General features: G+C 35.4%; 1 protein-coding gene and 1 pseudogene across 5 annotated transcripts in view; both read right to left on the minus strand.

Moving 5' to 3' along the window:
- Positions 1-26,648, minus strand: part of TMCC1 (transmembrane and coiled-coil domain family 1) — a 185,180-nt gene that overhangs the window by 119,567 nt on the left and 38,965 nt on the right. For 3 of the 5 annotated variants that reach the window (XM_039886806.1, XM_039886807.1, XM_039886808.1), the window contains 2 exons: positions 17,978-18,033; positions 13,721-14,420 (listed from right to left, as the gene is read on the minus strand). In XM_039886806.1, coding sequence (XP_039742740.1) covers positions 13,721-14,293 — 573 coding nt within the window. In that variant the 5' untranslated portion in view covers positions 14,294-14,420; positions 17,978-18,033. The remainder of the gene's footprint in view (positions 1-13,720; positions 14,421-17,977; positions 18,034-26,648) is intronic. The other 2 variants (XM_039886809.1, XM_039886810.1) reach the window with 2 other exon arrangements.
- On the minus strand, positions 8,189-8,307 carry LOC120622463 (uncharacterized; annotated as a pseudogene).

Raw genomic sequence — 26,648 nt, forward strand, 5'->3', positions numbered from 1 at the left:
AAGTTCAGAAGTGAAATGTAGTCTGCTCCCATTGACTGACAAGATCATAGGTCAAGATGATGTAACATCAACATAAGTCAATTTTTAACAAATACTTACTAAGCCCAACATTGTGTTAATTTGGCCAAAGTCACCTTTCTTGAGATAAAATGTTATACTATGATCTCTGAAGAAAAATCAATCTGTTCTAGTGATTACCTTATATATGATTCTGGTCTGTTCTTATGTCTCTCTGTATCTCTACCTAGGAGTCTAGAAGCTAACAGTTACAAGGCAAGACCCTGTAACAGTGTTCTGGATAAACAAAAGAGTGGTAGACTTTCCATGCCAAAATTCTCTTCCCTCAATCCTAAGATTCAAGGCTACTGATAAAGTACCCAAATCTCTTGTGAATAAAAGTAGAAAGCAGAAGTTAGGTCACTTACTATATTCCTTTAGAGGTCTAATTACTCTAAAGTCTGTTTCTATTTTCTAATATAAAGGAAAAGGTTAAATTGAACTTAAAGAGTGAACCTGACAGTGTATTTATACTACGTTGAGCCTTCATTATAAAACCTGCTGCTTGGAACAGAAGGAATGTAACTCAGATTTTAAAAAAAAAAAAAAATGTTTTTTTAAGAAGCATCCCTATGATGATAAACTGCATGACAAATTTACCAAGGTTAAGAACACCCTATCTATATCTTTAATTTCACTCTTAGGAGGACCATATTAAATGTCAACACACTGAGGATAATCACAGTATCTTTTGAGCCATAGCGTAAATATACTATATTAAAAGAAACACACATTCTGGACTTCTGAGCTGGGGTCGATAAACCTAAAAATTACATGCTCTGGCAACCACATTTTGCTCTATGAAGTACTTTTAATAGAGAACAATTAAAAAGCCAAAATACATCTTCATCTCTGACTTATTCCTACTTTTCCAGCCTCATATTATTCCCTTGACAGGGAATAAAATGTTCCCTTTGATAATGTCAGCTATCTAAATATACAGAATATAGAGGTCCCTATTGATTTCATCAAACAATACAATTTTTCAATTGTTTTATTGGAAAATGAACATTATCTTACTAGCTCTCCCAAGCAAATCTTTGGGTTTCCATTGTCTATTCCATTTCCATAGTTATCAATTTGGTTCAGTATTTACAAAAAACACCTACTACTACTATCTCATAGGCACTGTACTCAATCCAGCCCATATCCTAATGATCTCCTGTACCAGTTACTCATCAAGTTATAATCCCCTGTTTATCAACATCCTTGTCAGCAGGAGAGTCATACCTTCACTTCTGAGTACTGATCCTAGCCTAGAGGCACCACCTGGTGGTCAGCAACAGAAATTACCCTTCCCACTAATTTCTTCCCCCTTGGGAGAACAGAACACCTGAGCTTTCTGGTTTTGCTCACAGTTCAACTAATTCGCTCTTAGAACTCTCCTTTTCATTTGAACAGAGCAGAATACCACCTTGCTATGATTTACCACGGAGGGCAGAGTCCCTCATTTATTAACCTTAGGGAATCCACAAACTCTAAGACTACAAATTTGTTACTGGTTAAAAATAGAAAGAATGCGTTTTTGAGAGCTACTTCAAAGATGAACTCCAGACAGCAGCAGGCATTGAGCTCTGAGTGCCTTTTCCGGTGTTGGCCTTGGTTGAGAAGTCCTCCTAGGCAGGCCAAGCCCCGATTCCATTTTGTGTAGATATTGGCCAGTGGGAAAAGCAGTCTGAAGTTTCTGCTGCATCTTCTACTTCTGAGGTGCCAGCCTGGAGGCAGAGAAAGCAGCTGAGGCAGTGTTGCATGGGACTTCCAGTGTAGGAGAAAGGTGACAGATGGTGCCTTCCCCCGTCCCCTACCCAAAGCTATCCAATTCTGTTGCAAGGAAAATCCACATGTCAACCTGGAAACCATGATTCTATCAAGTGTGGTTCATTCAGCCTATTCATTGTGAAGCCATCCTAACATTTTGGGCTCTTGGCCACCTAAGCGTGGAAATTATCAGAAAGAAAAATCCTACCTCCCCTTCTTCCCCCACCTGCCTGCTCCAATCTTTTCTTCTTTACTCTAATTTCCAGATTTAGCAAGGCATTACAAAAAATTCCCTTTCCATCCATATTGCAAGTAACCCATAAAACTTCCCTAATTGCAGTCTAACCCATTTCCCATTTCCCAGAGAATACTCGCCGGTGGCACTTGCAGCTGCAGCATTTACCCCAAGATAACTCGCAGATTACAGTCCTAATCTTACCCTCAAAGTCTACCACGAAATACCTCGCTTTGATTTTTTGCATCGCTCTACTATATTGATAGTCTTTGGAAACAAATAACATCATTCTATTTATATCATTCTGTTTTTAGTAGTGGTATTTCCATTTATGAAATGTAGTAATTCTCGATCATTGAAAATGTCAAATCCTAGAAATCGGACCATTCCTACACATGATGTTAACATCGTTCTCAAACAGTTAGCTGAAGATTCATTTGACGAATCCAATTTATGTATACATTTATTACATCAGGATTAGAAACAAGTTCTGTTTAGAAATAACTCCAAGAACAGTTTTTATATTTTATTTTCACATTGAAAACCATAGTGAGATTTGCTTAACCACAATGAGATTTGCTTCAGTCTCAAAGAGTGTGTTTATGTAAAATTAAATTAATGCTGTTGGCAAGCTGCACTTTTTTTTCTAAATGAGAAATGATCTAATAAAGGTATATGGCTCTTTCACCTATAAATACCAAAATGATGTAGTGAGCTCTGAGGTGATAGTAACCTTAAGAGAGAACCAGGATCACTAAATTCAAACTTTCCCTTAAGCTTCCAAAATTTTCATCACCTACCTTCTCATTTCCCTCTAAGCTTACTCTTTCTCGAAATTTATGGCAAAAAAAAAAAAATCTCATTCACTGTTAGTTTTATAAAATAAGGATATTTAAATAGCATTAATTCATATTATTTCACTAGGTAGTTACCACTGTAATTGTGAAATAGTATATATTTCATCTAGATTTTGGAGAAATGAAATCTTGGGACTAGCCTGGAAACCTATAAATCATTTCTAACACTGAAATTCAAAATGACTTTTCCCATAGAATAAACAATTGAATGTTGTTTTATAAGTTGGTGGACATTTATATTATATGACAGTAACTTCTTAGCTCAGCTCCCTAATACCTTGGCTGTTTTCTTCCTATTTTATTCTACCTTGAATATAATTGTTCTGTAAAAATTTAATATATTTGCAACATGCGAACCCCCTAATCTGTAATGAGAGCTCCTTACCATCCAAACACATCATCAAAATTATTTAGTTTTGTATTCATAATGATAAAGACATCAACTCAAAATTAAAATTTTAAAAATCAGCTATATATAATCATACAATATTCAATCTTATCTTTCATTACTTCCTCTAAATGTCTTACTAGTCCTCGTACTGGTTAGGCTCTAGGGTTGTGCATGTGATATAAATAAAGATAACTAATGCATGGTCCTAGCTCTCCAGGGGCTCACTTTTGGGGTTTTCTTTTGTTTATTTCTTCTGCTTTTTTAATGCAAATTTCAGCTATTTTGAAACTTAAAATCTGCATGTATTATGTTGTCTTACAATGGAGAATATCTATAATGACTGTGTCTCATACCCCTAAGACATCCTCCAAAGAGAATATACTCTATAAAACCCACTGATATCTTGACCCCATACTTAGCTCTCCCTTTTCTGAACTTCTACTGCCCTTAATTTCAGTAACATCCGATTAAATACTGTTCTCTACCAAAGGTTTTAACTGCAAAGAATGGGTTGTAAGTATGCTGTAGATATTGATCACCTCAGCACTCCAGGTGGTTGAGCAGAGCCTCGGTTGATGTAATCAACAACCTCACTATGAATATATCATCACTACCTACAGACTCAAAGACCAAAGTTGGCAAGATATTTTAATTTTTATGTGTGCTATGAAAAAGGCTGGGAAGTAGAGCAAGTTTAATTTGAGGAATTTTCAAATTTGAAGTAACATTAAATAAAATTTAGTACAATGACTTCATCTTGAAAATGAAGGAAATGAAACCTAGAGAATTTAATTTGTTTAAGGTCACACTGATATTTAATAACAGAAGAAGACTTTCTTATAATCTAAAACCACAGGCTCCTGGCTTCTGGGCTTGATTATATCACACTGCTTCTTTAATTGCCACTTATGTAAATCTTGCCACCCGAACAAGACTGTAAGGTCTTTGAAAATAAGGCTGAAACATGATTTATATGTAGCTCTCACCCAAGATGGAGGTAAGCAAAGTATGGGCAACGGCCCAGATACTATCCATCACAGCCAAACCCAGGCATGCCAATTCACTTAGATTGTCAGTAGCTGCTTTCATGCTTAGCGGCAGAGTTGAGAAGTTGCAAGAGAGATCATACAGTCAAAAATATTTACCTATTACTATTTACAGAAAAGGTCTGTAGATCCCTAACCTAAAACAATGCTAGGTCAAACATTCAATAAACATTACCAAACAAATATGTGAGCAAACACTGGGGGAAAACATTTCTGATCCTTTGGTGTTTTACAAAAGATATAAAAGAAGAGCATGTAAACTGAGATAGTACCATGAAAGCTTTTAGTACACTTAACCAAGTTTACACTTTCGTCTGTATAATTTTTTACATTCCACACCATAGACTCAAAGACCAAAGTTGGCAAAAGCACTAAAGATCAGGTAGTTAAGTGAATCTTACCACTGCTTCAAAACATGGCCTATCTCTATCCTACTGTCATAAAAACAAGTATTCAACAGCCATCTCCTTAAATTTCCTTAGGATTCTTTCATTAGGTCTTCCTCTGTAATAACTTAGTAGTTTTTCTAAGATATTTACGTTGCTGCATAAAATCTACATCAAGGCTCATTATTCTTTTCTTCATGGAGAACCCCTGTCTTGGTGCAATATACTGCTAATGAACTCCACTTGCCTTCTGGGAAATCCTATTCAGGACCTTCAAAATCTTTCAAACTCATCATTGTTAATCTCTTGCTTTGATCCCTCTGACTACTCTATTTAAGGCCGCTAAGACCCTGGTTTCAACCATCATTACTTCTTGCCTAGATTCTAACGGACTCCTCATTAGTCTCCCAGCTTCCATCCTTGACTCCCTGTAGTCTATTCACACAGCAGCTAAAGCAATTCTTTTTAAAAACAAGTCAGAAACAGGTCACTCCTATACTCAAAATTCTCCTATGGTTCCCCATCTCATTCAGAGTATAGCCAAAGTCCTTACAATGCCTTATGAAGTCATACCTGATTTGATGACCTGTGACCTCTCACCTCAACTCTTACTAAAGTAGTCCCCCTTTATCCATGGTTTCACTTTCCATGGTTTCAGGCAACAGAAGTCCAAAAATAATAAATGGAAATTTTCAAAAATAAACATTTTATAAATTTTAAGTTGAGCACCATTCTTAGTGTGATGAAATCATTAGGTTATAGTCTAAGGCCAAGTAACAGTGCTACATCATTCACCTTGCTTCATCTTATCACATAGGCATTATTATCATCTTACATCATCACAAGGGTGAATACAGCACATTAAGATATTTTGAGAGACCACATTCACATAACATTTATTATAGTATATAATTATAATTATTCTATTTTTATTAGTCATTGTTATTAATCTCTTACTGTGCACAATTTATAAATTAAACCATAGGTATGTATGTGTAAGAAAAAAAGTATATATAGGGTTTGGTGCTATCCACAGTTTCAGGCAACCACTGGAGGTCTTGGAACACGGGGGTGCAGAGAAGGGGGCACTATTGTCCCCTACTCATTCAGCTTTCTCATACTGGCCTCCTCGCTATTCCTTTAACATGTCAGGCAGGCTCCCACCCTGGGGTTACTTTGTCTGACTTGAGTACTTATTCCCCAGATAGCCAGCAACATGACTCTTTCATCTCCTCAAGCCTTCACTCAAATGTCACCTAAATGAGGACTACTTTTATCGTCCTTACACTGCAACTTATCTCCTCTCCATACACACTCGACATTATTTCACTGATTTTTTCTTTTTTTCCATATTATTTATCATCTCCCAATATAACATAATTCATTTATTATATTTATTGTATGCTATCTCCTTTAATAGAGAGTAAAATCCATAAGAGTAGAAATTTTTGCCTGTTTTGTTTTTTGAGGTATCCTAACTACCTAGAACACTGTCTAGTACACAGTAGGTATTTAAAATATTGGGGAGTGATTAAATGAGTGCTATTCCATTTCAAAAATTTATCCATGTAGATTCTCAAACTCACTAATCAGATATCCTTTCTTGCTCCCTACATCTATTTACTACTCACTAATTCATTAAACCAACCAAAGTGGCACTTATGACATTCTCCCTTGTATGATATTGTGGAGGCAACACAGTGCTGCAGAAAGAGAACTAGCATACAGAAATCAAAAAATTCACCCCTTATTTACAAGTTGTGTGCCCCTGAAATCTGTTTCCTAGTTTGTGAAATAATGACAGTAAGAATCTTCGTTACCATCTCATGGAATTATTAAGATCAAGTGAGATAATTCATGTTAAAGTGCTTTATTAAATTCACAAGTTACTTTATGTGCATCTTATCTTTCCTGCTAGTGTTAAAAAATAAGAGCTAGGATCAAGTGTTATACATTTATGTCCACCACAGAATTTTTCAGAATATCTTGCATATAACAGGCACTCATAAGTTTGATCAAATACATTGAATAGATGAGATGAAATAGACAAATTTATACCCTACCTCATTCCAAAAAATATCTGACATGCATGCTTCTTAACCACTCTGACTATGCCACCAATAAATTTTGTTTTCCTCGCTCATACCATTTCCCTTTCTGAAATAACCCTTCTTTCTCCTAATCCCACATACTCACATATCTAAACCCTATTTCTCCTACAAAACTCAAATCAAAACACCCACCTCCTCCTCTTAGTTTTTTATTCACTTCGACCAAGAATGATCTTTCTTTTCTCAGTTTGTCCATATCCCTTATCATATACTGTTTTACGTTGCCATATCACTAACTAGATTATAAATTCAGAGTCCAGGATCAGAAAGTTTTCAGAGATACCCTAGAGAACTTTAAACATAAACAGTAGGTATAACAGAAACAATCTTATGTAGCGGCTATTTTTAAAAATCTAACAGAAGGATATGAAATAAGACCACGTTACGTATGAAATGCTACCCTGAATCTTCATAAATTAAATGCAAATAGCTGATTGTTTCTATTTTACACACAAATGAAATTAAGAAAAAATATACTTAGTTCCTGCATATTCTTTATATCTCCCAAGTACTTAGACCAATGTCCAATATATAAAAATGGGGAGACACTTTGGTATGGTAGGTAAAAGCGGTTTTTAAATCAGTGCCTAGCATGGAACAGTTACTAAAATCTAGCTACTCAAAATATAAATAGCCTTGATTTATTATTACAGTTCTGAAACACTTTATTTGTGAAACGAGCTAGCTGGGAAACCATGGATATACTTAACTTCTCTATGCCTCTGCTATTTCATCAATTAAAAAAAAGAGAGAAAATACAAAAAATAGAGCAGCTTTAGAATTAATGAGAAAATTATATAATGTGTTTAAAATACACTGCCTGCCACATAATAAGCACACAATGAATAGCAGCTATCACTATAATCACTACCAACTAGGTATTTCTAAATTATTTCTTGATTAACATTTCATATATTGTTAAGGAAATTACATTGGAAATTTAAATATTTTCATTTCTGCATCTCCAATTCAATATATAAAAATGGCCAACACAAACTATGATATTACCACAAAATATGTTGTTAACGTTATGCAATCAGTAAAAATCTACAAAGAATATTTATGGATATCTAAAAATGCTCATGATAACGTTTTTTCAAAAATACAAAACCGTGTATTTAACAAGTTCTAGTTTTATTTAAAAATGTTAACCTTAATTAAATAAATTAATCTTAATTAAACTGAAATTTTCTTATATATATTTTTTCATATATAAGTAGTATAGTCAACAGAAAATACACCAAAATATTGACAAGTTATTTTTTTTCTTCTTTTCTGAATTTTCAAAGTTTTCTACATTAAGCATCTTTCTTTCAAATTCAAAAATTTAACTTTTTTTTTTTTCCACGCCTACAGCATCCAGTCTTCCTAGGTGGTCTCCCATCCAAGCACTAACCAGGCCCAACCCTGCTTAGATTCCGAGATCAGACGAGATTGGGTATGTCCAGGGTGGCATGGCTGGAGACCAAAATTTTAACTTTTTAAATTTTCATATCAAAAAGCATTTATAGAAAATTGCAGGTTCTGGTCAAGATGGTAGTACTTAGATAAACACTGTGCTTGTCTCCTCTCACAAACACATCAAAATTAGAATTAAACTATAAAGCAACCATCACTGAGAAATGCCTAAAGGCCAGCTGAACAGAAGTCTTACAACTATGAATAAACAGAAAAAGTCACCTTGAAACTGGTAGCCGGAGTGGAAATGCAAAATAGGCTGGTACCATATCTGCGTGTGGTGGTTAAAAACTGAGAGGGATATCTCTCTTGCGGAGGTTCCCCCTACACACACCAAGGAGTGAGAGGCCCCGACCCCACACAAGGCTCTCCACTCCAGGGTTCCAGAGCCAGGAAGATAAATCCCCACAGCTTCTGGCTGTGAAAACCAGCAGAAATTGTGGCTGAGTGAGATGTGGCTGCTGGAGTCCCAAGAACTCTTCTTAAAGGTCCCACGCTTGTACTCACTCACTGCGAACTCCAGTGCTAGGGCAGCAGCTTGAAAGGCACCAGAGACATACGGGGAGAAACTGAACTGCCTGGCTTCAGGGCAAGGGCTGGAGGGGCAGCTTTCCCCCAGAGAGAAGTGCTGGCAGAATCCATTATTCCTTTGTTGAACCCTCCCCTCTCCCAGCATGAAGACATAGGCAGTTGCCATATTTGAGTCTCCATCAACCAAACTAACACTGGTCACCCTGCCCTAGTGATTCCCTGAGACCTTGCCCCACACAACTTACTGGCCCACACAGGCTGCTTCCAGTGGCTTTTCCATACAAATGGCCTATCTTGGCTCACACTACAGACTTTCCTGAAATCTCAACTACAAAAGAAAGGCACACACAACCCATACAAGAGACATACCTGGAGCACCCAGCTCAGATGACCAGGGAAAACTGTACCACTGGGCCCCACAGGACACCTACTACATTAGGCCACTCTACTAAGATCAGGAGACATAGTAGCCCTACCTAATATATAGAAACAAACACAGGGAGGCAGCCAAAACGGGGAGACAAACATGTCCCAAATGAAATAACAAAAGAAAGCTCCAGAAAAAGAACTAAACTAAATAGAGACAAGCAATCTAACAGATACAGAATTCAAAAACACTGATCTCAGTAAGAATTTCGAGAGATAGGAAACATAAAAATGGAGACTGAAAACATAAGAACCAAACAGAAATGAAGAATACAATAACTGAAATAAAGAATATATTAGAGACTAGGAGCTGTAGGCGTAAAAAAAAAATAAATAAATAAAAATAAGGGATTATAAGATGACAAGGTCCTTGTAATCTATGAGGTTAACCAAGGGTTGCCTTGCCTTAAAAAAAAAAAAAAAAGACTATATTAGAGAGAATCAATAGTAGATTAGGCGAAACAGAAGATCAAATTAGCAATTTAGAAAATAAGGAAGCAGAAAACACCCAATCAAAAAACAGCAACAAGAAAAAAACATCCAAAAGAATAAGGATAGTTTAAGGAGCCTCTACAACATCATCAAGCATACCAAGATTTGTATCATAGGGGTACCAGGAGGAGGAGAGAAAGAGCAAGGAATTGAAAACCTATTTGAAGAAATAATGACAAAAAAACTTCCCTAATTTGGCAAAGGAAATAAATATACAAACCTAGGAAGCACAGAATCTCAAACAAGAACTCAGAGGCCCATACCAAAACACATCATAATTAAGATGCCAAAGGTAAAGACAAAGAGAGAATCTTAAAAGCAGCAAGAGAAAAGCAGTTAGTTACCTACAAGAAAGCTCCCATAAGACTGTCAGCTGATTTCTCAACAGAAACTTTGCAGGCCACAAGAGACTAGCACAAAATATCCAAAGTGATGAAAAGCAAGGACCTGCAACCAAGATTACTCTATCCAGCAAAGCTATCACTTGGTATTGAAGTCAGATAAAGAGCTTCCCAGACATGAAAAAGCTAAAGGAGTTTATCAACACCAAACCAGTATTACTTGAATTGTTAAAAGTACTTCTTTAGGAAGAAGAAAGGTCAAAAATACAATTAATAAAGTGGCATTAACTACATATCTATCAACAATTACTTTAAATGTAGATTGATTAAATGCTCCAATCAAAAGATAGAGTGTCTGAATGGATAAGAAAACAAGACCCTTATATATGCTGCCTACAAGAGACTCACTACAGATCGAAAGACACACAGACTGAAAGTAAGTGGATTAAAAAAGATATTTCATGAAAACAGAAACAAACAAACAAGCTGGGGTAGCAACACTTATACCAGACAAAATAGTCTTTAAAACAAAGTCTGTAAGAGACAAAGAAGGACCCAGTAATCCCACTTCTGGGTATTTTTCCAAAGAAACCCAAAACAATACTTTAAAGGGACATGTGAATCCACATGTTCACTGCAGCATTATTTGCAATAGCCAATAAATGGAGGCAACTAGGGTATCCTTCAATGGATGAATGGATAAAGAGGAGATGGTACATATATACAATGAAATATTACTCAGCCATAAAAAATGAAATCTTGCCATCTGCAACAACTTGGATGGTAGAAATGCAAAATGATAGTCACTTTATGAGGTAAATATATACTGTGATAAGTATATATTTGTTCTTTGTTCCAGACACAGAGCTCCTAAAATTTTTGGAATCTCGGGAGTGTAAGAATATCTTTCATATGCTAATGAGATGATTGGTGACCTCCCCTAGATAGCTTACCAAAAAAGACTAAGGCATGATTAGAGGAGTGGAACTTTCATCCCCACTTCCCAAACTGCTGGGAGGGGAGAGGTTTTGGAGATCTGAGTTAATCACCAGTGGTCAACGGTTTAATTAACCATGGCTATGTAATGAAGCTGCCATAAAAACCCGAAATGGCAATGTTTAAAGAGCTTCTAGGTTAGTGAACAAGTGCTGGGAGGGTGGTGTGCCTAGAGAGGACATGGAAGCTATGCACCACCAAAATCCCCTCTATTCCTTGCCCTATGCATCTCTTTCATGTGGCTGTTCCTGAGTTGTATCATTTATAATAAACCAGTAAACATAAGTAAAGTGCTTTCCTGGGTTCTGTGAACCGTTCTAGCAAATTACTGAACCTCAGGAGGAAATTGTAAAAACACCTGATTTAAGTTGGTCAGAAGTACAAGTGGCAACCTGGGACTTGCAACTGATATCTGAAGTCGGCGCAGTCTTGTGGGACTGAGTCAGTAACCCGTGAGGTCTATGTTAACTCCTGGCAGTTACTGTCAGAAACGAATTGAATTACAGGATATTGAGTTGGTGTCATAACTGGTTGTTGTTGTGGAAAAAAACCCACACATTTGGTGTCAAAAGTCTTGTGAGTAAAACAGTGCAGATATATTTACCATATAACTCAGAGAAATGAAAACATGTCTGTAAGACCTATAAACAAAACTTCATAGCAGTTTAATTCATAATAGCCAGAAAACGAAAACGATCCAAATATCTATCGACCAGTGAATGCATAAATAGATACACAATGGAATACCACCCAGCAATGACAAGGAACGATGCAACAACACAAGTGAATCTCCAAAGCATTATGCCAAATAAAAAAAAGCCAAACTCAAAAGACTATACTGTATAATCCCATGAACATATTAAATTCTAGAAAAGGCAAAACAATAATAATAGGAAAGCAGATAAGCCAGGAGCCAAGGAATGGAGAAAAGAAGACTGACTGCAGCAAAGGGGCATGAGAAATCATTCTTGGGTGACAGAAATGTTCTATATCATTATTGTTGTTATATGACTATACACTTTTCAAAACTAATCCAATTGTACATTTAAAACTGGTGAGTTTTACTGTAAATATGTCAATAAAATTGACAAAGAACATTAAAGAAATAGTTTTTTGAAAAAAGAATATTCTCTCTTTGCTCTCTTTCTATGAAGATTTCCAAAACAAACAACACGAATGCACAAAGTATACTTTACTCATATTTTTCTTTTTAACATAAAAGTCTGTAATCCAAGAATCACTAGTAATAAATTTCTTAATTGTCTCTGGTACAGATTAAGACAAATTATACAGTTGAACTGTTAGTTTTTATTGTGAACTAGATTGTGTAATCCATGACCAAATGTCTTTAAAGATAACTATTATGCACATAAATATATGCTACTTTTCCTTAATTATATTTTAAAACTTTAATGATATGAATCATTATTCTGATGATTCTGTTATTTTGGTGAATCTGTATTCTGACAGGTTTAACTTCTTAAAATGATATACTGTCCATTATCTGTTTGTAATGTCACAATTAGGAGAGGTTTAAAGGTACGAGATTCAATATTTAAATCCAGGATAAATATCCAGTAAAATAAACTTACCTGTGCCAGAAGCGATACAGAAAAGTGATTGACTATCACAAAAAACCTTGAGGAACACATAGAAGTAAAGCCAAAAGATAGCAAGATGGTGACTTATAGGAGAGACCTGGCCACAAATGTGTTTGTTCTGTGTGGCTTGAATAATATATTAAAAATCAAAAGATTACTCATCTAAGCTTTCCAGTTTCTTTAGAAAAATCAGAAGCCCTTGCAAGATTCGGCTCACAGTCCTAAATGACAATAATCAGCTAAAGCTAAGAAGATGTTGTCCCTTTAGACAAGGCATGTACTCTTCAATTTCTCCAAGCTCCATAACACTTGAGTTCACTCATTTTCACTACCTGCCTGGCTACAAGTACCTGAGTTTTCAAACTCTAGGAGAACTATTTCTTATATGTGCTTCAATGAACCATAACTGAGAGGTGAGGTGAGAGTTTCATGGAAGGAGTTTCCCCTAAATTTGTTATGCCTAGTTCTCCCATCCAGGCAGATCACAAAACAAAAGACAAACAAAAAAACCCACCTGTTTATTAAGAGCAAATTATAAAAATGAATATGTTTTACTACAAAAAGCAAAATGTATACTGAATGCTGATGTGATACAGTGTGTTTGAAAATTATAAGCAATTTGGTATATTTCCACACTAAGCACAAACTCATATTCTAGAACTTTATTCATTACCTTCATTAATGTAAAAAACCAATTCATGTGCAAATCAAAGGAAAAACAAAGCATCTTTATTCCTCTACCATAAAACTGAGACTTTTAATACATAAAGACATTAAGTATACTAAAGATTTTAGCAAAAGGATAAAATATAGCAATATGTTAGAAAGCAAATAGTAATTATAAGCATGCATTTATTAGCTGCAGTAATTATTATTCATCTCCTTTATTTAGTGAAAATGGAAACTATCTTTTACCATAACTTTGAGATATCTCTTGCTGAGATTATCTCTTTTTAGTTACCAAAGAAAAGTCTGGAGAACCCTACATACAAAGAACAGTAAGTTAACAGAAAAAGATACTCTAACAGACTTACCCGCTCTGCAGTAGCCTCATCGCCTGGTAGACATGCAGCAGCAGCAGCAGCAGCACAAGCTATTTCCATCACAGCAGAACTGGTAGGGGCATCAGTAGTTGATGAAGACCTGGGTCGGCCAGACTGCATAACAGTTGCCATCTCCTGGCCAGATTTCCTGTTGATTTGGGGACTTCCCTTTGGGGCCTCTGGCTTGCCCCGCCTACTATGCAAGCTGGTCCCTCTCTTCATCTTGGGTGGCACTCGGATCTGTTGCAGGACACGATTCAGAGCTGTGGGGTGGGTGGGAACACCATCAATCTCAGCACATGCGTTCTGGCTTTCCAGATCCACTTCAGGTTCTGGATCTGCCTGAATTTGTTGCACATCGTGTGGAGACACTGATGACCTCCTGCGCTGGTGCTGGAAGAGATGCTTCAAGCCTTGGCCAATCACATTAATGTTCTCCAAAGCATTGTGGGTCATTTTAGACAACTTTTGTTCGGATTCTGTCTGCTTTCTGGCCTCTGCATCTTGGGATTTGCCTCCAGGATCAGGGTCCTCATATAACTGTTCACTGCCTGAAGGCTCCATCAGTAGACTTAATATGCTTATTTGCAAACTCAAAAAATCTTAAACACACCAAGACTGTCAAGTTAGGTAGGCATTTGCTTCAATAGTAACTACACATGCAGCTGTAAGACGGAGGCTTCATGCCTATCTAATGTTAAAAAAAAAAAAAAAGAACCTTGTATTATAAATCCATGCAGAAACTCCAATGTTAAAACAAAGAAAAACATGCCATTAACCAAACAAATAGGTACGGTCATTAAGCAATCTTTAATCAGAAGATTAAAAATGTTTCCTAGATAATGAAATGGGTAATGATTATTTTCTAGAATAAGAGGAAAAAGCTCAGAAATGGGTACATATGAAATGAAAACAGCAATGTTTTTAAAAAAATCCCTACAAGTTTCAACATATGAAGAAATGAATACTAGAGGAGTCATCTTGGGATGGAAACCATAATAGCTGACAAATAGACACTGCTTGGGAAATCGAAAGACCAGACCATTCAATATGTACGGTCTTGCTGAGGCATTTTAATTCCTCTCATTCACAACTAAAGTTAATTATCCATATGCTGAAACTCAGTAAATTCAAACAGTAATAATGAGAAGTGGAGATCCCAACCTAACTGTATGTGGATTTTAATGGAAAGGAGAGATTTCTTGCTATTCATATTCATCAAGGTCACTGGTAACTAGGGGTGATAGGTTTGCTCTTTTAGGAAGAAAATATGAATAAAAATCATGCAAGTTGAATTATCCGCTGAAACACAAATGACCTTCTGGCACCATATGAGTGAATGATCCAGACAGAGTCTATCTTCAGAGAGACTAGAGATTTCTTCAGTACCAGCTATCAAGAAAAGAGATTCTAAGAAATCCTTTTCTCTGAATACTATCACCCCTAACACAAGTTTCCCATATAGCCACACAAATTCAAAAGCAAAGAAGTAACACAGTAACTGGTATATGATAAAAGAGTAGAGAAATAGAAAAGGTCAAATAGCAACTACACGCCAACATTAAATGCAGGAAATTAAAAGGAAGCTGAAACTAAGAAATGTAAGGTCAGCACAACTGCCATGGTTACAAAATTCACATGCAAAAAAAGAAGGGGAAATTGTAGGTATGAGATTTTTCATAATAGAAAGTGTTTATTTTTATATTGAGTTTCTGCAAATGTATAAAACAAAACTATTAATGCACAGAACCTGCTAGAGAGGACAAATATGGCATAGGAAGAAGTTATTTCCATATTTTCCTTCAATTTATTGTTCAAAGGGCTTTAAAACTCCCTACACTACCAAGTACTTTGAACAGTCTAAGTTACTATCAATGAAGCACTATGGTGGTCATGTTCTGGAGAAATGAGGACTCCTTTCCACCAAGTAGCAATCTAGAAGGCATAAATTAGCTGGATATAAGTTTACTGTGAACTCAAGGCTAATAGAGTTCAGAGAGAAGAATGCAAACCCACTAGTTTTCTTACTCTCAGAAGACCTTCTTACCATGTATATGGGCACTGTCATTGTGACTCTGCTGTCCGTATTCTTTCATGCCTATTTTCCCATCTCCTGATCTCTTCATGACCCAGAAGCATAAACAGTGCGACAAGGTAAAAGACATTTGTCTCTTACTAACAGTATCTTCCTCTTTCTAAAGACCATAAATTTTTTTTCTCCCAAACTAGGCAAATGAGTAGCAGCCATGAGAATAGGAAATTTCACTGCCTTTTACCCAAATTCTTTGTAGCCACACTGAACTCTTGCCACACCACTGGGGCCTCTGACCTTTTCCTGATTGTGCATTGCTTCTGTTTTTCCTTTTCTTTTTGGGAAAGCCAAGAAAGAAACCCTTAATCCTTATTAGATTAATGACTGTCTTGGCCTCTACTGGAGTTTTCTGGGGCTCCTTGTGGACAAACATGTTGCCATAGTATATGCATTGAATTATCCTCACCTTCCCTCATGAATTTGTAGGACAGGCTAATAGTTATTGAATTACTTCCACTCTGCAAAACATTGAACTCCTCAGAGAAAATTTACCAAAATAATCCAGTAACACTACATCAATTAATCTCTTGCACTTGGCTATTCAGACCCAGAGAAGATGGGAAGATGTGAAAGTGGCAGGCTTATAATGAAGCAATTTATTTTTATCCTTATTTCATTACTTAAGTAATACAACCGATTTTCTTATTGTTTTTGAAAGTAAAATGTATCAGTTTCTCTGATAAGAATAAAAGACACCATGAATAAGGAATGGTGTCAAGGTTAGCTGGAAAACCAAATAATCTATTTTTCTCATATATAAATGTATTAGGAATTTTTTAGCAAATCTGCTTCTTTGGGGCAGTGGTATAAACTAATCAAGTGGTCATCGGCTTCTCATTTTTCAAAAAAAAAATTGGAAAATTGGGTACATTTTATATGTCAGTGACTTCATTTGACATTTCACTAACATTTGGACATCATTTATTTTCATATAATTCAAAATGACTAATTACAAGGAAATGCCAGCATTCTTAGGAAAACCTAGAAACAGGTTGTCAATTTCCAAGCCAAAGTTTGTACAGGCTATCTACATAGTTGCAAAGATTGTGTAATAGAACAGTAATAAATTCTGGGATTTCAAAAGGCAAGACATAACCATACTAACTAGCAGAGGCTTACCTACCATGGCACCCTAAATTGTGCTTTAAACATCAAGTGGTAAGATAAGAATTTTGAAAAACAACCCAGTGTATTAATGATAAAATGATACTGGTTTGTATCATTAATATCACCCAGTGTATTAATGACAAAATGATGATTATGGCTATCATCTGCATTACTGCTGTGATATCGACAAAAACAAGAAATACGGTCAAAATTTTGAAGCTTGCTAAATTTCTGTAGGCCAACAGAAAATCTTTAAGGTCACTTTCAATATAAGCCAAATATTCAGAAAGGTCAAATGCTGTGCCAAAAAAAAAAAAAAATACCAAAGCCAGTAATGAGCAATAATTAACTCTATAAAATTGCTGATAGTATGCATGCAAGCACTAAAGGAATTCAATAATGGCAAAGTTTTTTAGGACTCCCTTATTTTCTTCTGTAAGACAGTAAAATTCAAACTAATAACAACGGTTGCTCGGTTTATTAAATTTCCCAAATAACCACATTGAGATCCCTGGTTTAACACATGCAAGTTCAACTGCAAAGCTAAGTGTGCTTTTGTAAGAAGGAAACGTTGGCTTCTCTTTAATTCAGTCAGCTTCTCTGAAAAGTAAAGTTCTTATAAGTAAACCAGAGGAAGCAGGGAAAGAGAAAAAGGAAAAGAAGGGTATGGCAGAAAGGGGCTAAGGGAAGGAGTGAAAAGCTGGAAAAGAAGAGGAAAAGGTAACCACCTACAGATCAGGCAGTTAACTTTGTCAAAGTCTCTGAATTTTTAACCATTTTTCTACAACAGTTTTGCCAAAGATATAATACACCATTAGTTCACACTCAAGAAACAAGTTGTTCTGAATTAATATCAGAAATAAGTTTAAAAATTATGTTTCTAAAATCTGTTAAATGTTTAGGAGGGTGTTCTAATTCCAAATTATATGTGAATTCTTTTTCTTTAAGTTTTTCTTTCCAATTTTTTTTTTTTTGATATGGTGACCAAAGCTTTTTGGTTTGGCTATGAACTAAGTTATTTCACTCACTACAAAGAGCTGGATACTTGCCTTTATCACTCTTCCTCAAGCACTTTTAAGATATACAGGAATCCTTTTAGGAAAAGCTGAAAAGCAAACATTAAGAATTATAAAATGAGAAACTTATAAGGGAGAACTTATCTACCACACACACACACACACACACACACACCCTAAGTATGTACATAAAATGTTAATGTTTATCTCTCTGGTAGAAATAGGGTAATTTTTTCCAGTATTTTTTAGTATTTTCTACAAATTCAAAAACGTAATTAAGAAAAACTAAGAAAGAAGATATTTTGGAAAAAATATTAACTTGTCAGTACTTAAAAAAGAAAGTGGCACATATCATAAGTAGCAAAAAATATTTTTACACTATGATATGGAATTAGAAATGAATATTCCATTAATTCTAATCTTAAAGTAACAAAAAACATAAAACAAGTACATGAAAACACAATCTTATAAGCAATTTTTTTTCAAGTACTAATTCTGTACCTAATTTTGCACTCAAAAGCAACTCTAAACACTACAGCTACCACTGTACAATTGAGAATCCATGTGCAAAATTGAGAATTTCCTGGAAAACTAGCTTCTGACAGCCATTACCAGAGAAACAATTTAACTAAATGAGTATTTTGTGAGCATCTGCTATGTGCTCAGCATTACATAGACCAAGTAAAGCATATTACCATGCCCTCAAGGAACTCACAATCTAGGGTAGAAAATAATATTTACACATTTGAAACATAAAGAAAACAACACAAAATCACATAATTAAGTTCTAAAATGTGTGAAGAAAACTGCAATTTCCATTAGAAATCAGGAAGATCAGTTAGAATTAGGTTTGTCTGGGAAATTTTCATGAAGGAGGAAGAGGCTTTAACTGAGCTTTGAAAAGAATAGACAGATGAATAAGCAGGAAGATAGATATAAGCCAAGACTTCCAGCTTAGCTAGCAGTAAATACAGTATATCTGGGGCTAGTAAAGAGGCCAGATGACTGGCTGGCAGATGTGAGATAGAACTTTCTACCATATAACCTTTTGTATCTTTTGAATTTTGTACCTTCTGACTATATTATGTGTTGAAAAAATAAATTTACATATTTTGAAAAAGAAAGAAAATCTTTTTTAATCTCTAGGGTGAACATTTAAAAAAACAGTACAAGAGTATATAACTACCATGCTAATAGAAAGAAAAAAAAAGAATTACAATACTCTAATAAACGCAAAATAAGAGAAGATCACAAACAAGGAGAACATATAAAAAGCAAAATGTAAGATGTCAAATGTAAACTCAAATATTCCAGTAATGACATTACATGTAACTAGACCAAAAGACAAAAAACATTACACTAAATAAAAAACAAGATTCCACTATAATGGTGCTTACAAGAATCACATCTAAAATATGAAGACAGAGGACAGTTAACAATAGAAAGTATAGAAAAGGTCACATAAGCATAAACAGAAAATACAGTTGCAAGAGCATGGATGAACCCCGCTGCAGTTAGAAAGATTAAACCACAAATTTTGACAACTGCTGAAGTCTAAAAATGGGCTAATACAAGAGTGTAAAGACCTTGGGGGCTGCGATCATAAGAGAATTCCCACTCTATTATAGGCTTTTCCTCCAGGAACCTCAACAGGGGGGATCTGAGAGAATACAAAGAAAGCTCCCCATCCTTACCCTCGCCCACCCCTGTAGAGCTTGGAGAGTAGAACAGCAGCCAATGCCAATCAGCCCAGACCTATTTCCCCTACCTCCCTATGGAACAAATCTGCAAGGCTTAATCTGCAAGGAAAAATTAATCAAGGCCTGTACCCCAAGAAGGCGGGTTGAATTCCACAATAGCTGAAGGAAAGGAAGATTGACATAATCTTCGCTATCTTTCTAAAGTAACACTAATCTTAATGCAGAGGGGGAAAGGCTTTAAAAACCTTAGCTAAAAGAAAAAAAAAGGGGCTTAAAAAACCTATCCTAGACACTGCAATTGGGGAAAAAGAAGGGTAGATGCTCTACCCATGGAAATGGAGTGGAAAGTCTGGTGAAGGCTACACTTCCAAGACCCAGGTTCTAGTACCTGCCTAAATCTGAGGCTTAACAGATCATCAGAGAACTCCCCTCACTCTCCATTACCATGCTAACATGAGCAAAAATAATAGTGGAATACAGCTGCAAGAGGCAGATTCACTCTGAAGAACAGCACAAGAGAAAATCCAAAGGCCAAGCAGGGAGATATAAGACATCAGAGAAATTTGAAGTCTCTGGTTTCCATGGCAACTACAAATGTCAACTCTGATAACGATAGCAATAATAAACTTCAAACACTGCCCAATCCCTAACAGATTAACGCAAATTCCACCCTAAAGAACGAGAAAAGGAAACCTGCAGTCTTCTCCAAGCATGTCAAATATCTACCTTAGTATTTCCTGTCCTATACAACATGGTCAGCTTTTCGACAAAAATTATGAAGGAAGCTAAAAGCAGTAATAAAAACACAGCTGAAGAAACAAAGCAATCATCAGAACTAGACTCGGATATGACAGATTTTGGAACTCTCAGACGAAATTTAAAACACGATTAATATGGTAACGACTCTAAAGGAAAAGGTTGAATGACAACTTTAAAATGTTGAAAGAAAAACTGCCCAACAAATATTCTATACCCAGTGAAAATATCCTTCTTAAGTAAAAGATTTTCCCAATCAGAAACAGAGAATTCAGTGCTAGCAAACCCACCCTACAAAAAATATTAAAGCAAGTCCTTTAGACAGAAGGAATATGATAAAGGTGAGAAGCTTGGATCAACACAAAGAAATGAAGAATAAAAGTAAAACAGAACCTTTTTCATATTTTTAATTGCTCTGAAAGATGGCTTTAAATCAGTAACAATATATTGGGTATTTATAACATACGTAGTGAAATGTATAATGACATTGACAGTGAAAGGATTAGGAACATACTATAATAAGATACATACAGTACATATGAAGTGATATAGTATCATTTGATGGTAATCTCAGATTATTTAAAAATGAATACCCAAAGTCGACCACTAAAAAACATTTGAAAAAAGTATAACTAAGTCAATAGATTTAAAAAAAAAAAAAGCCCAATTCACACCAGAGGAGGCAGAAGGAAAAAAAGAGAAAAAATGCAATAAATAGAAAACAGGTAGCAAGATGCCAAGTTTAATCTAACTATATTAATTATTGCTTTAAATGTGAATTGTCTAAAAACACCAGTTAAAAGACAAATTTAAATTTAGCTAAAAAAGTAAGATCAAACTCAATGCCATCTAAATGAAAGACCTAGATGGGAAAAGATAAAACAATGGAGAAAGATACCACACAAACACTGAAGTCTGAAAATCAAAAGAAAGCTAGTACAGACAGTCCTCAACTTAGTGAAGGTTAGACTTATGATAGATACTCCAGTTTCCTCCCACATTCCCAAAACCGTGCACATAAGTTTCACTGGCATATCTAAGCTGTCCCAGTCTGAGTGTGGGTGGGTGAGTATGTGAGTGCACCCTGCGATGGAAGGGTTTTTGTCCTGTCCAGTGTTGGGTCCCGCCTTGTGCCCTGAGTTGCCAGGATACTCTGGTCACCTGAGCCCCTGAACGGAAATGAATAGGTTAAAAATAATTATTTTACTTGTTTTTATTCAGCTTTCTTAAATGTATATATAGCTCACATTTATTTCAATGTTTAGTATTAGAAGTGTTTTAAGTCTTTATTTAAAAGTTTGGTGATATTTTTGTGACCAGAAATATGCCACAGGAATTTAACACTTATTTATATCGATTAGCCTAGGGTAAAATTGGTTTCCTTATACGTCAGTTTCCTTAAAGCTGCAGTTTAAGTGATGACTACTCCGTGTGTGTGTGTGCGTGTGTGTGTGTGTGTGTGTACACAAAACACATGCATATATGTGTATATATGCATATGTATGTGTATATAAATGGATGTCAAAGATGAATGAATAAATAAGCATGAAAAAGAGAGAAATCATGTTAATAGAAAAAAATAAAGGAGAGGAGGAATACCCTGAGGAGACAGTACAGATAATCTATAGTATCTCCCAGACATTCCCAACTCCCAAAATTACTCTTTACTCCCATGATCAATTACTATCTCAAGATGAAGGTGCATGAAGACAAAGAGCTTTCCTCAGAAGCCCATAATTCCCAAATACTTTTTGAAATAAAGATGCACAAATAAATACCATAAAGTACAACTCAGATATCTACTACCAAAAGCAAATTGTTAATGACCAACGAAGGGACAGAAGTAATCCCTCGCCATGAAAACTGAAAGAGGAAGTATTTGATGAAGCCTCTGTGATATAGACTGAAGCACTTCTGACAAGGGTTCTTAACAACTTCAGAACAAGTCCCAAAAAATGTCCCCAAAAAGCCTCAGAGTGAGTACATGATGGCAAGACTCCTGAAATATCACATGAAATACCCTGAAAATCTGCCTAATTTCACCCTCAACAGAAAAACATCATGTGACACGTGAGCGGGGGGGGGAGGGGTGAAAGTCAATGTCTCTTGAATACTTTTGTGTAAGGGCAGTCAAAACAGGAAAAATAAGTTTCTCTTCTGTATATTCAGTTCAAACTAAGATAAAACTCTGTAAGTTTTCTCTTGTGGCAATATTCTCCTCAAACATATGCACAAGAAAGTATACACTTTAAGCTGTTTTTCATCCTTTTTCATCACATACAGCAACTAATGCTTTGAACAATGTCAGCTATATCATAGTTTCACAAGAGACTCCCTTCTAAAAACCCAGTAAAGACTATCAAAATGAAATTCCTGATAACCTCGAATAGCAAAGGAATAAGGAGCAGAATAAATAAACCAACTGAAGACAATTCCTATTAAAATCACTGAAAATCAAGAAAAAGCCAAACTAGATTCTACTAGATTCTAATACGTTATCTTGAAGTTTATCTTTAGAAATCCTAATTTCAAATTTCTTATATCATCAATTTGTCACTTAAAAAAAAACAGGAAAAAAAAACCACACTCATAATAAATATATAATGTGTTACATTTCAAAATGCCTTCAGTGTCTCAAATTTTATTCAACTGCCCCAGAGCCAATCTTAAATCTCTCTGGAGTAAATGGATGAACACAAAATTTAGAAATAAAACTTAGCCATGTTTTTCAGATTTTAAAAAAGAGTCCAATTTATGTTCTTTCTCCTTCACTGTAGGTCATTTCAGATGGTTTCAACGGTAACACATACTTTATGCTTTGCTACACTGAAAATTTATTCAATGGTTCTATTCTTAAAGTCATTATTTCTTCTCATGCTTCTATTTTATAAAGGGCATCATTTTCCCAGCCACCTCCTAAGGGAATTCGTGATTTAGCACATCTTTTCCCAACCCAGTCATTCACACTCAAAACAAATCTTTCTCTTGACCTCCTTGTTTTATACACTACTGACCAAATGCATAGATAAGAAACCTAAGAGTTGAGACGGAATTGGGAAAGATGTAATTAAGTTCAGTAGATATTTACTAGTTTGACGAATGTTCTCTCTCTCAGTCACAAATACAGTTTAATCAAACTTCCTTGTGTTTACTCATTAAATATAGCCAAAGAAAAACTTTACTAAAAGCACAGTGACTACAAAGAACAGGCAGTTAAGGTTCCTTGGCTTAAACCATTTTGTGAATGAATGAATGAATGTGCAAACATAAGAATGTAAAATGCTAAAATATAGTGTTGCATTAAGTGAGAAATGCTGTCAAAGTGACACTGTCTAGTGAGTAGCTGATAATAATTTCAGGATCCTTTCATAGGTTGCATTTTATTAAAGCCTTCTATTTACTGCCTGACTTTGAAAAATAGTTTATGTGCTCACAAAAATGCTTAGAAATCTTGTGTTCTCTAATACTTCCAATTCTAAGAAAGTCTCTCCTAAGCAAGAATACTTCACGAAGAATAAAATGTTATATAGTAATTCTTCAATAAGGGGTCAAATATGTGTTTGTTTATATGTCTATATGTTATAAAATCGATTCTCCAAAGGTAATTGGCATTCAAAGGGACATTTTTTAAAAAATCCTGGAAATGGCTGCCTGATCAACAAAGAAACAATTTAATTTAGCACAGTAATTAAGAGCCTGGGCTTTGCAGTGAGCCAGTTTTTTAAAGCCACATACTAGCTATATATTTTTGGGTAAAGTCTTATATGTCAAGTCTTAGTTTCTTTATTGATAAAATAGCAATGAGACCTACTTCCTAAAGTTGTGAGAAATATGATAATGCACAGACCATATTTTTTCAGTTTTAGAAAGCAATAATTGCTCCCTAAATGGTACGTAGGGATAGTAAAACGAAAAATAAAAATAAAAATGAAAGCACGGAACTCCACAATATTGTGATTTATGAGTATATTTTGGTCACTCAGTTGTCCAGTTCCTGGCTCACAGCTCCCAATATTCTTGGAATTTGAAAGTGATAAAGGTGTCTTTTGTTATGGTAATAGAGTGACTTCTGAAAAGTACCCAAGGGGGAGACTGGTTGCCAATGGAGTCAACCACGTGATTAGAGGGTTGGACCTTTTGGTCTTACCCCAGACCTCCAAGAAAGGGAAGGGAGCTAGAGGTTGAATCAAGTCGACAATTTAATCAATCATTCCTATGTAATAAAGCCTCTATGAAAACCCAAAAAGATGGGGTTCGGAGAGCTTCTGGGTTGGTGAACATATGGAAGTGCTGGGATTGTGGCACAACTGGAGAGGGCATGGAAGCTCCATGTCCTTTCTCCATACCTTGTCCTAAGCATCTCTTCCACTTAGTTGTTCCTGAATTACATCCTTTTAGGATAAACCAATGATCTAGTAAGTAAAATGTTTCCTGAGTTTTGTGAGCAGCTCTAGCAATTTTAAGGATCCCGAGTAAGGGGTCATGGGAACCTCCAATCTGTACCACGTCTGTCAGACACAAAGGTAACAGGTAACCTGGGCCTGCAACTAGCATCTGGGGGAGTAGGGGGTCAGTCTTGTAGGACTGAACCTTTAAGCTGTGGAATCTGATGCTATCTCTGGGTAGAAAGCATCAGAATTGAGTTGAATTCTTGGACACCCACCTGGTGTTCAAGAATTGCTTGGTGTTGTGTGGGAACCCCTCCCACCACCACACACACTGAAACTGGGTCTCAGAATTTAAGTTCTCTCCTTTTGTAATAATTAGATTACCCTCACCCTCTCCCCAGCATCTCTCTCTGCCCTCAACCCAACCACAGGAAACTATGGTTACAAGTGTATTAACAAGTGTATTAGAAATATCTAGATGTGACAACCAAGAAACTACAAGTAAATTAAGCCTTAAAAGTTTTTGACCCACCACACATTAATTATATTTTCATAATTTTTATTCCATTTTACTTCTCGCTAAATCCTTAACCAAATAAAATTCAAGTGATTCAATTCTCTTTTTAACCTAAACCTAATATATATTCAGTGACTGTAAAACAAGTATCAAAGAATGTTCAGGCGAATAGGAACATTTTCAGTGGTGAGCGTAGTGCATTCTAAATGTTCAAAACATTGCTTTAGATTAAATAAGTATATATAAAATGTCAAAATTCTAGCCCAAGAATATAGGTATCATTAAAGTATGACTTTTTTATTCTATTATAATAGGTTTTGCCAACATCACCAATCAGTACCAAGTTCTTACCAATTCTGCTAGGCCTCATAAAATCCAGTAAATATAGCATCTGCCTTTAAAGAAACTGAAAAATCTAATATGAAAAGAATGGTAATAAATATGTACAAAATAAATGACAGACCTTAAACAAATGATTTATGTGGTATTATATTTGAAAGCATAAAATATTACCATGCTCCACTAATTCCACCACTCTGTCAGTTCTATTACAGCTGAGGTATAATGAATATAATAAACTACACCTATTTAGCATGTACAATTTGATGAAATAACATATATTTTTATACTCATAAGACCATTACCATAATCAAGATAACAATTTTCCATTATCCTCCAAAGTTTCCTCACGCCCCTGTGTAACCCATTCCACTCTTATGCCTCATCCCTGTAACTACTAATCATCTATCTTCTGTCACTGTAGATTAGTTTGCATTTCCTAGAATTTAGACAAGTGGTATCATACAGTGTTTTCTTCTTTAGTCTGACTTCTTTCACTTAGCCTAATTACTCTGAGATCCATCCATGTTAAGTATCAACAGTTCTTTCCTTTCAATAGCTGAGTAGTATTCCATTATATGAATATGCCAAATGCCAACACTGTTCATTTGTATACCTACTGATGGACATGTGAGCCATTTCCAGTATTTAATTATTACTAATAAAGCTACTATGAACATTTGTGTACAAGTCTTTATGTGGACATATTGCTTTCATTTCTTTTGGATAAATACTTAGAAGTGGAATGAATCATATCTGATAAGGGGTTACCATTCAGAATATATAAAGAACTAAAACGCAGAAAGAAAAAACCCCAAATAACCCACGAATACCCCAATTAAAAAAATGGGCAAAAGACTTGAATGACATTTCTCTAACAAAGATTTAAAAATAGCCAATAAGCACATGAAAAGATGCTCAACATCACTAATTGTTAAAGAAATAAAAATCAAAATTATAATGAGATACCACCTCATACCCAATAGAACAGCTACTACCAAAAA

The sequence above is a fragment of the Pteropus medius genome, unplaced genomic scaffold (genome assembly GCF_902729225.1).
Source record: "Pteropus medius unplaced genomic scaffold, Ma_sr-lr_union100, whole genome shotgun sequence".
NCBI lineage: Eukaryota > Metazoa > Chordata > Mammalia > Chiroptera > Pteropodidae > Pteropus > Pteropus medius.